This window comes from Urocampus carinirostris, chromosome 4, assembly GCF_059441175.1.
Source record: "Urocampus carinirostris isolate Australia breed hairy pipefish chromosome 4, RoL_Ucar_1.0, whole genome shotgun sequence".
Lineage (NCBI taxonomy): Eukaryota > Metazoa > Chordata > Actinopteri > Syngnathiformes > Syngnathidae > Urocampus > Urocampus carinirostris.
The window spans coordinates 21072180-21084515 of NC_142352.1; the positions used below are offsets into that span (position 1 = coordinate 21072180).

General features: G+C 39.1%; 1 protein-coding gene across 6 annotated transcripts in view; it reads left to right on the forward strand.

Moving 5' to 3' along the window:
• The window catches only part of celf6 (CUGBP Elav-like family member 6), a 305217-nt gene that overhangs the window by 255483 nt on the left and 37398 nt on the right, over nt 1-12336 (forward strand). For 5 of the 6 annotated variants that reach the window (XM_088333899.1, XM_088333901.1, XM_088333902.1 and 2 more), the window contains 2 exons: nt 805-885; nt 4836-4979. In XM_088333899.1, the coding sequence (XP_088190025.1) occupies nt 805-885; nt 4836-4979 (225 nt within the window). The remainder of the gene's footprint in view (nt 1-804; nt 886-4835; nt 4980-12336) is intronic. The other variant, XM_088333900.1, reaches the window with a different exon arrangement.

The window sequence follows — 12336 nt, forward strand, 5'->3', positions numbered from 1 at the left end:
AAAGTAAACTAAACCCCCAACAGTTTTATATAGGAAAAAAAGATGGTCTCATGTTGCAAGTTTTGAATTTAATTCGGATCGTCTTGATAACTGTTAGCTAAGGACGACGTCATTGTAGATTTTGGTCGGGGCATTCTAGATAGTCTGTCTTGCTGTGAATAAATAGTTTCCAAATTGTGTTTCTAAGGTTTGGTATCAGTTAGTATGGAGGATTTGCAATCATTAATAAGGGGAGCAATTAGTGTAGGTTCACTGGTTTTAGCTCAAGTAAATATTTACTGTACTCTTAAAATTAAAGTTACTGTGACTTTAAATGAACATACACACATTATTTATTTGCCCATAGTAGTTTGCATGCGCAAACTAGACTAGCTGATGCTGGCAGTGAGCGGTCACGAGAGGTGAATGGTCTCGAGTGGTTTCGAGAGGTAGCCTCTGGGACTGCTCGTGAGCTGGATTTTCCTTGGTATAACTAGCAAGATTTTGTAGCAAATACTCGTACAGCAAAAAAAGAAGTAAAACTGAACATGGATAAAGTCTCAAGGTGCACAAGTATGCTCTGGCACACTGGGCTAAAAACACTACATGTTCAAATGTAATGCACATGAGGTGACTTCTAATGGCCCAAATGTTAAAAGTGTGATTTTACTTTCCATCAAAAGAGTTGGTTTGTTTTAATTGAATGCAAAGTACCATTGCTTTTATTCCATCAAATATAAAAACAGAAAAACGATTATCTCCTCTCTCCCTTCCGCATCCCCCCCTCACCCCTCTCCTCCTTGCTTCCACCCCCTTTTGCAACAGCAGCCTACCCAACCGCCTATGCGCCAATCAGCCAAGCATTCCCACAGCAAGCGACCATCATCCCCCAGCAACAGCGGGAAGGTAAGAGCGACTGAACGCGCCCACCCAAGATAAAAGGTGATAATTGCTGTGTTCCATTCTAATGTTGCCGTGCCGCTTTGAATTAGCCCTGGGAAGAGGAAAGGGATGGGGGCGGCCTTATGGTGAGAAAAGAAAAACCCGACTTGGCGTATGATTAAAAAAAAAAAAGTGAGAAAAAAAGCTCCATATTTTAAGAATATTAGCACCAAGACAAAAGTTACTCTGTCGTTATTCAAGAAGCGCACTAATTCACACTCGGACTGCTAAATCAGCCTATTATTATGTATTTAAGTGGTTATAAATATGCATCAGATTAATTATCTGAATGCATAATCATTCAGCACCATTACTAGTGGAAGCATTCAAATGTGTGTGCCTGCACACACACATGGGTGATGGCAAGAAGTGTAATAAAGCAAAGGATGTAAGTTGATGTTAAATGATTTTTTTTTTACATTATTTGTCCGTTTTGATTATTAATTTCCATGACTTTACGTAGAAGACAGTTTAAAGCAGTGGTTCTCAACCACCGGGCCATGGACCATATAGGTAGTTTAGTACCGGGCCGAAGATACAGAAAAAAGTTCTCTTATTTTGGCCTGTACCGTGTTTATTAGCGTAAAACACGCATTTCTTATCCCAAAAATAACTCAAAGTTTGTGTGCGTGTCATACACGATGGTTAACTGTAACATTAGCGTATTTGAGAAATCATTGCTGACCATGTTTACACAACATCCGATGCAATGAAAATCAAACCCTGATCTCGGTAGAGAGAGCAGCAAATTTTAACCACCAGACCATAGGGCTACGACGATTAGCGGTTGTTGACAAAAATCGATAACGCAAGTACCGTATTTTCCGCACTATAAGGCGCACCTAAAAGTCTAATTTTTTTTCAAAAGCTGACCATGCGCCTTATAACACAGTGCGCCTTATATATGGCTCAATATTAAATTTGCAAGGTCTCGCAACTACGAGAAACAGCCGCCGACTCCATTTTTCGCGCTGTGCATACTGGGAAATATTAAACAACGATTCTCTTTCATACGTGCGGAGAGACAGCGCCGGGCGACATACGCCACCATTTGTCAGTGGATCGTAAATGCATGGGCTGATATATCAGTCTCAACTGTGGTCCGAGCTTTCAAGAAGACGGGAATTGTCCCCGAACAGCCAGACAACATCAGCGACACTGACTCAATTAATGACGACCTTGATAAAACGGAGCCGGACGTGTTGGATGGCCCATTCACTGAGATGGTCAATTCGAACACTGCAGAAGAAGAATTCGAGGGATTCGTCGATGAGGAGCTTATAGAGTGATCTTTGTTTTTCTTGTGTGTGTTTACGTTTTACATTTTACAGTTATTATGTTATTGCTTTATTGTTATTGTTTTGCACTTGTTGTTTTTGCACATTACGAGTGTCACTTTATTGCGATTGCACTAACGTTTCATTTAAAATAACAGTATCAGACGTTTTTTTTTTGCGTTTTGACTAAATGGAGGAAAAGTAAAATGATATGCCTTGATGTTGTTCAAAGATGTTAAAGATGTGTCACGAAAATGCTTTACCTCAGAGAAAATAATAAAACGGCTGTTTATTTATTTTGGGAGTGAATGGAGTTGTGGAAAGCTTGTTTGTTAACAATAAAGTTTGACCATTTTGAATGTTTTGTTGACATTCCCTTTAGCGTGGCAACATCTAGAGGTTGCATAACGTAACTACATTCTCTACTGTAGTCAAGTCAAGTCACATTTATTTACCGTAAATAGCCCTTAATCACAAAAATGTCTCGAAGGACTGCACAGGATTACAATTACAAAATTGCACAATTACCTGATCTTAAACCAGCATGCACTTATAGCGCCTTATAATGGGATGCGTCTTATGTATGGCGAAAGTTTTAAAATATATCATTCATTGAAGGTGCGCCTTATAACACGGTGCGCCATATAGTGCGGAAAATACGGTAGTCAACGATGAATTCCATTGTCAACAGTTATCGCCAAACATGTTTTTCCGAACAGAGTGACGCATCTCTACATGAATATAATCTCTGCTGAGAGTCACACATGCGCAATAAGTCCTGGACTGGTATTTTAGCCTGGATAGGGCGAATAAAAAGTCAACTGACTGAAGTTTTTGAATCAGACCTTTCATGTGACGGCAGTAGCTCGGTGACACTAAAACATTTAAAAAACAAGTTGGAGCGTTGAATAAGATGCTATCTGACTCTCCTCTGTAAAATGTAAGTAACGTTCAATCCAACAGACTTTTACTAAGATGGAATGTAAATCTTCACACGTATAATTAGCAATATAAGAATGTTTACCCGGCTTTATTCATCATGTATTACTATTAATATTATTATTGTTATTGTTATTGTTTGTATCACTAATGTTATTATTGGGCCAGGCCACAAGATTACTGTCAGACATTAGACTGATCTGTGGTATTAAAAAGGTTAGGGACCACTGGTTTAGAGCAGCATAAATATTAAATTTAAGAGGTACAAAATGTTTGTTTACAGTGGTGCAATGGTCCCTGCGTCTAGTGTTTAATATTTAGCGTATGGGTGGGCAAACTATGGCGTACGGGCCAGATGCAGCCCGTCAGGCTTTTTAATTCGGGCCGCCAAACTAAAATGGTGGACGTAGGTATATATATATATATATATATATATATATATATATATATATATATATATATATATATATATATATATATATATATATAGTCATGGCAAAAGCTAGCATTATCTTCAAGGCTGTTTTTCCAAATAGTGCCCTGGTCATGATATAAATGGATCATTAATTCCGTACTTTCAGCACTATAAACCGCACTGTATTATAAGGCACATGAAATCGAGACTACAGTAAGAGCTACCATGTTTATTCGGGGTATACACGTGCAGAGGTTTCCAATTTTTTTCAACCTGAGAACTACTTTTTGTTACTAATTAGCGCAAAGGGCATCCAGTTTAGTACGTATTTCTAAAATAACAACTTGTCATAGTATTACTATAATTATTACCAGGTCTGTGTTTGGAAGTAGGGTTGAATAGACTCACATAACCAATAAAAGAGAGAACTTTTTCTTGAAAAATAGAGTTATTTGAGCTATTTTCAGAACAGGTCCACATGCACCTCAGCTGTCCTTAGGGGGCACCCTGGTGCCCACAGGTACCATGTTTAAAATGCAATGAGTAATCAGTTAATTGCAAAACATTGTTTGCAACGGGAATCAAACCTGAATCGCAGCAGTGAGGGCGCCAACAGTTTATCACTAGCCCTCTTGGTTTTGTATGTATACGATCATAGACGAGCTTGTATAGCATTTTGTTGAAACTCTGTGTTTTTTATTTTTTATTTTGCAAGTTATTGCGCACAGGTGAACACGTACAGAGACTGTTTAACCAATCAGAATACACTGTGCAAGCAGTGTTTCTAGCACTGTGGGTAAAAATATTGTGATGAGATAAGCTCTAATGCCTTTTATATATAATCTGTACCAATGTAGGTCTGGTGTTAAAGTGTTGGTGCCCCGACCGCCACGACCCAGGTTAAAAACCTATTGCATATATTGTATTGTGATTCGGGACATTGGTGATACAGACTGAATACAGAAGTATACCTCGTGTAGTGACATATACCAATGAATACTCTATGCATTTCTGATCTCAACCACCGTATTCTGCTATACATATGTCACACTGGGTCATAAGGCGTACTCTCAAATTTCTGGCAATTTGGGTTTTTCAGGTGCACCTTGTCTTGTCTGGAAAATACATGATTTGTATTAAGGAATATTGGTATACCATTATGTTTACACTTATTCTTATAACTTATATTACATTCAGCCCAAGTGCTCAAGAAGATTGATTTTCTGTTTACTGGCAGTGTGAAAGACTGACAAGTTGTCACTCATTTGTCTCCCCCCCACCAGGACCCGAGGGGTGCAACCTGTTTATTTATCACCTGCCCCAAGAATTTGGTGATGCCGAGCTCATGCAAATGTTCCTCCCTTTCGGCAACGTCATCTCCGCCAAAGTCTTTGTGGATAGAGCGACCAATCAGAGCAAATGTTTCGGTGAGTCCAACATATTAAGTGGGTCCCTATTTGGGTTAGGAAAGAGTTATATATTCGAGATTCACCATACAGATCGGTCCCATAACTTATGTGACAAATATGTTTGTGGACTGTGATGATTACCAACTGAATACAGAAGTATACCTCATGTAGGGACGCATACCTATAAATGCTGTATACATTTCTGATCTTGACCACAGTATCCTGCTATACATTAAGTACACTGGGTCATAAGGCACTTTCAAATTTCTGGCAATTTTTAGGTGCACCTTTTCTTAGTTGACAAATGTGTTGATGTGTTTTTCTTGAAGTTTAGCATTAAGATGGTGAAAGTAAGAAAATGATTGTTTCTAACCCATTCCAAACAAATTTAAGAGTGAGCATAAATATAATGAGGGGAAGAAATAAAAAAAAAAAAAAAAATAAAAATAAATAAAAAAAAAAAAAAAATATATATATATATATATATATATATATATATATATATATATATATATATATATATATATATATATATATATATATATATATATATATATATATATATATATATTTCTCTCTATTCTTATTCTTATTATTTATTTTGCTTTGCCTTGCATGGCTGACGCCGCTATGGGTATGTGAGTGTGTGTGAATGGGTTAGTGTGAACCACACTGTAAAGCGCTTTGGGAGGTGGTTATTGACTTGAAAAGCGCTATATAAATGCAGACAATTTACATTTCTATCTCTATTTCTATCTCTCTCTTTCTATCTTGCTCCTTTTACCTCTTTCACATTCTCACACCTCCTCACTCTCTTTCAATTTAAAGAGAGTCAAGTCAAGTCATGTTTATTTGTATAGCCCTTCATCACAAGGAGTCTCAAAGGGTTGCACAGCGCACAGATTATAAGACGAACATATGATTTCAAATCACTTATTTTCATTGATATTGTTCACGATAAGCTGCATATCCTCTGTATGATTTTTGTATTCTTTATCATGCATCAAAGTTTGCTATATCTTCCCATGACTTGTTGCTGTTTTTCCCAAATTAGCATTTGACGTTTTCCGTCTAATTTCCACAGTCTATCCTAATCAAGGCGCAATTAACATTTTGAAGGTGGTGTTTCAGGCCACCGAGCAAGGGGTGGGGGAGCGTCCCGTTATCAGTTGACCCAATCAGAGAAGGTTAAAAATGCAGCGATGAGGGGGGAGTGAAAAAGCCACGCTGCAAAAATAAGGAATCCTGCAAAGCATTAGAAAGGGCAATTTAATTTTTAACGAACCGTGCTATGGCAGTAAACACACATTTGTAGACAATCTGACATAATTAAGTTTGATTATGGATATTGAACAGGCAATTAATCAGGAAGTGGTGATTTAAATTTCACATTTTCAAAGACCTCTCCCGCATATGTTTGAGGATTTCACTTGAGAGTTCACATGGTGGATATACAACTTTCACTTTGATACCGAATTACTTTACTTGATATCTTGGACCCTGTTGAGGTCATATAGTGCAAAAAAAAGAGGTTAGGTAATGCAGGTACGTATGCAGATTTACCCCACAGTTCTTCCATTTGTTTCTACAGAGTATATTTACGACCACTGTTTAACTGGCCTCCAGGAATAAAACATTATTCCTTTGTTGGGTTAACACTAACCGTATGTCAAATCATATCCATTATTTGGGTTACAATTTAGAAAAAAATGAAGTTGGAATTGTTTCAATTGGTGAAGCAATGTTGAAATGTCAAGAGAGGAGAAAATGATATAGGATGTTCCCATTGTCATGTGAAAAATACTTATATTTAGTTTTGTTTGGTCATTAACTAAATCGGCCCTCAACGGTTTATCCTTCCATCGATTATCTTCCGCTTATCCGGGGTCGGGTCGCGGGGGCAGCATTGCGCCACTGCTTTTTGCAGATGACGTGGTGCTGTTGGCTTCCTCAGGCCGTGATCTTCAGTTCTCGCTGGAGAGATTCGCAGCAGAGTGTGAAGCGGCCGGGATGAGGAACAGCACCTCTAAGTCCGAGACCATGGTACTCAGACGGAAAAGGGTGGCATGCTCCCTCCGGGTTGGGGAAGAGATCTTGCCCCAAGTGGAGTTCAAGTATCTTTGGGTCTTGTTCACGAGTGAAGGTAGGATGGAACGGGAGATCGACGGACGGGTCGGTGCAGCGTCTTCCGTCTTTCGGACCCTGTACCGGTCCGTCGTGGTGAAGAGGGAGCTGAGCCGAAAGGCAAAGCTCTCGATCTACCGGTCGATCTACGTTCCTACCCTCACCTGTGGTCATGAACTTTGGGTTATGACCGAAATAACACGATCCCGGATACAAGTGGTCGAAATGAGTTTCCTCCGCAGGGTGTCTGGGTTTTCCCTTAGAGATAAGGTGAGAAGGTCAGTCATCCGGTAGGGACTCTGTGTAGAGCCACTGCTCCTCTGCATTGAGAGGAGCCAGTTGAAGTGGCTTGGACATCTGATAAGGATGCCTCCTGGACGCCTCCCTCGGGAGGTGTTCCGGGCAAGTCCCACTGGCAAGAGGCCCCGGGGGCGACCCAGGTCTCTAGGCTGGCTTGGGAACGCCTTGGGATCCCGTCGGATGAGCTGGAGGAGGTGGCTGGGGATAGGGACTTCTGGGCTTCCCTTTTAAGGCTGCTGCCCCCCGCGACCCGACAACGGTTTAATAAACATTTAATTAAGGAGTATGTGTTTTCTTAATCTGTCATTATGAAATGCATTGTTTTTTTAATATAAAAACAACTCTACCAGATTCCATTTTGGGGCATTAATAGTGCTTTTTTTGTCTTCCTGAAAAACACGTTTTAGACATGTATTATTTTTCAGATCAAAGTAACAATATAACATTGTAAGAAGAAAAAAAAGCAAAATAACTCAAAACATGTAGCTAAATGTGAAAATCTGAAAGAAATGTTTAAAAATGTGCAATATTACATCTGTAAATAATAATGAATAATTCATATCTTATCTGAAAAATTAATGATTGGTGATGAGTCTTGAATTTGAAAGAATTACGTATTTCTAATAAATATCTAAAATTGAAATGTAGAGATTTCTTATGTTGCAATCATGAAAATGAAAATAATTGGGAGAAGTCTAAGTTTATAATTTAACAGACACCCAAAATAATAGGTTTTAAGGAGAACAAGAGGACCGTACAGACCCTCAAGATGTACACTATCCAGCCTGTTCCAAGGGTCCTCCCTTGAGAACTTGTTATTTTTGTTTGTTTGTGTTTTCAAGTCACCTAGGTAACAAAACACAGTTCAACCCTAAATGAGAGTGGAATTTAAAGGACAGCAAGCAGTGTGCTATCACTCAATAATGTTCAAAATAAAACAACCCTGGCGTCATAAGCAATCATCTTTGCAAGCATGTAATAGTTTAAATAAGATCTACCGTGACATAGTAAGCATTCTTCATTGCACACATAATAAAAACACATTTCCAATTTTATGGTAAACATTATATTTGCACATTGAAAATGTGGTAAGGATTAAATGTAGAGTTGTCTTTCAGCTTTCGAATAAATAATCACCTAATGTTAATATGGGACATGTGCCAGGAAATAAGCAATTCTGTAGATACGGGGTGAGATAGAGATTTTTCCATTCAAATTTTAGTTTATTATTACAATCGGGGTATCCTTTTTTTCCTCTTATGCAACCAGCTTCTAAATTGCTTAATCTAGCACCATTAAGCAACATCACCTTAAATTTCCATTGCATCTCCCTCATCCGGGTGGAGCCAGTGCAGGTGGACTCCACAAGCTTAAAGAGATAATAATAGACTAGTGTGGACCTCACTGTTGATTCAATTGGACAGCCGCACCCATGAGAGCATAAACGGAAGACTGCTGACATTGGATTTCTTTCAGCATCCCTTCCACGCTCTTTTCGATGCGGCACTCTGTAACCCCTACCCTCACCTTTACTTCCTTCTCAGAACATAGCCACTTCCTCACTGTCTGTCATGACTTACAATTGGGTCGGAAAAATAAAATGATACCAAAAACAAACAAATAATATGGTTTCTTGTTCTATGTTTTGAAATTTCAGCAATGAGTAAAGTTGAATGATGAAAAAAAAAACATTGTATTAACTGCATTAAGATTGTATTATAATTATTTTCAACCATACACACCAATGAAGTGAGCATAAAGGTTTTATGAACACTGCAGGGAACAAGGCTTTTAAAAAATGCCTGCTGATTTCTGAAAACTGAGGCAGATTTTCCGAAAAACAAAACACTATATTAGTTTTTCAGTATTTTTTTTCAAATGTTGCTGAAGTTTTTTTTGTTTTTCCAAAGTAGCAATTGACTAACAACTGGGACCATTTTAATACCAATTTGTTTTCTTATGTGATTGATTGATTGATTGATCAGTCAGTTGAGTAAAATAATGCATTTGCCATAGGGCTAAATCCCTTCCTCTCAATTTTACTCCTTAGCGCGTACACGATTAAGGGTAACAAAGTTCCAATCCTCTGCAATGTGTATAGTAGTATAGAAAGGTGAGGGAGACAATCCCCATTTCACAAAGTCAGCTTGGGAGTGCCCTAGCTTCTCTGAAGCTTCGTCCAATCTGCATTACTAACCATCTAAAAACAACTGTGGAAAGAAACGCACCAATTATACTGAATTTGTTAAGGTTGAGTTACGGAACATAAATTCCTCCAGACAGCGCAGCGAGACAGGTGAAAGTATAAAAGCACACAGCTTAAGAGAGGTGGTTGCAGGAAATTTGTTGAAGACTAAACAAAAATGATGCGCAGTGCTCCTCTGGCGTCATACTTATTCCTTTTGCAAGTTAAGCACTACCGTTTATTCATGTAACTGGTTATAATTTTACTGTTGAGGCGAGTGAAAAAAAAAATCAAAGAAGGACAAGGAAATTAAAAATCAGCACGTTATATTACGTCTCAACAAATGCAGCTAGACGTGATGACATGGTAAGCAGAAACTACATTCCTAATTTCCTAGAGCTGAATTCTTCCCATTGCCCCTAACCTAACAAGTAAAGTGCGGAGTAAAATGATTAAAAAATAGTGTAAAGTCGGTAGGTGAAAGAGGAAGTTATGGGGTGTGCTTAGTTCTGTCAAATGATAAAGCTTTAACTTTCATTGAATTTGAGACGACATCTCTTTATCTTGAGCATCTTTTTTAAAGCCTCTTTTCAGGTTTCTCTCCTTAAAGGGGTAATTAATAAAGATGTTTAAAAAGGATGGTAAAAAAATCCATTTTATTTTAGAACAGTGACAGTTGAGCAAACACGTGAATAGAATTTTTTATATCAACACGTTTGGGTTAGGATAGCAGCCCTTTTCCAAGCGCATGAGACACGTATAGTACTGTGTTGCCATTTTTTAGCTGGCGAGAGAATTGAAAACCCAATGAGTAAGACTGAGTCTATATGGAGCCTAAAATCCTGAAATGTAGGTACGAACAGGCCAAATACATAATTGGCTACATACCGGTACATATTGTTTGAAAAAGAAAACAAAACTAAAGAAAACTGGAAACTGAAAGTTAAAAAGCAGCTGTTCAAAAGTGAAGAGTCAGCTTTTTTTAACATCTAACCTACCTGACAAACTGTGAAAGATAGTGTTATCACCACCTGGCAGGTGATGATTATAAATTAGCAACATTTTTGATGAATCAACTGATGGAGTGATTGAGGTAGACGTGAGCTGTAGAACTGAACTGACATCGTAATTGACGGACTGGAACATTACATAAAGGTAAATGTAAATGGTCTGCATTTATATAGACTTTTCAAGTCAATGAAGACCTCCCAAAGTGCTTTACAATGTGCTTCACACTTGTCCCTTTTACACACTAGCAGCGTCAGCCATGCAAGGCGACTACCAGCTATTGGGGGCATTATGGATTCAGTGTCTTATACAAAACAGATCTGGCACGAATAAGAATATTGAGACAGTCAATGTACCCATTTTTTCTTTATACAACATCAAGTTGACAAAGTTAACTCTGCAGCACGCAGATTCAGATATCCCGGAGATCCCATCCCAAACAAACCACAGAATCTGCCCCCAAATTGGCTTAGTAAAACAGCCAATTAAATGATGTCTAGAGATCTCCTTTTGAGTTTAGACTATTCCTACTTCCTCCCCAACTTCCTATCACCTCTTTCTGGCATGAGGATGTAAATGTGAGGTATGGCAATTCATTAAATCCGGTCGGTAGTGTGTTGGAGATTGGGGTTGGCGGAGGGGAAGATCACTGCCAGCTGACAGGCCCTTGCCTGCTCCGTTTGTTTAAAAGGTTTGTAAAAGCAGCAGCCTTATCTCATCCGCACTGACAAAAGCCTGCCCTCTACCCCCAAATTAAATTGGACCCATAGCCGCGCGATGAAATCAGCTGGCAGGCGGAAAATTTGCGCCGTCAATCACGGCCGTGTCTGATAAGGCCAGGCACGGAGTCTCGGTGTGAAAACCTGTGCTCTCGTTGCACCGTGACACCCAAGTGATAACTCAGCGCCGCAGGCTTCGACATCTCGTAGAACCGCCCTTCCTCCAGCCCCGGATCACATCGAGACACAAATCGGTGCCCTTTACTTGCCTGAACGCTTTGACGCTAATGCCGAACATTTACGTGACAATAATGGATTTGCAGACAACATTGACAAAACGATTGTTCTTCATGCTAACCTGAAAAAAATGACCGATGACTCTGGTTTGTGCATGCCACAACATGCCGGTAGGTACACTGACGAGAAACAGTTCATTGAGTCAGACAGTGGTCCATTTCATGCTCGATTCATGACAATACCATTCAAATAGTGGTGATAGAATGAGGCCTCCACCCTTGTTTATCACCTACATGTCGTAAAACCAAATTAACCAAAATCCCTGACTATAAAGTATACTCAACTGCAAATGCCGCTTTGATGGAGGTTTGTTTAACTCCCAGTCCAATTGTAAATGCACTTTCTTTGTTTTTTACTGGTAAACATTTTTGACATGCCGTTTTTTTAAATATGTGATTATTTTAAGGTGCTGCTACAATTACTTGTGTATCCTCTGGACCTAGCCACTACGCGAAAGCAAATTCCGCAACGGGCGTTTTCTCCTGTTCCACGTCCGCTTTGTCAAAACTGAAATAGGTCCATACAAGTAATGTACTGCCCTACTTCGGTGCAAGCTTCGATTCCTTCTAGTTTGTTGAGTCTGGGACTATGTTTACGGAGTACGCCATGACACTCAATGAGCTCACATGGTGGGTGTGGCATAGTGTGGTGCTTGCAAACTTTGAATCATTTTAACTGGCTTGTGCTATTATTAAAACTTGCCTCTGATTGGTCGGTGCTTTTAAAACTCGAACAGTAACAA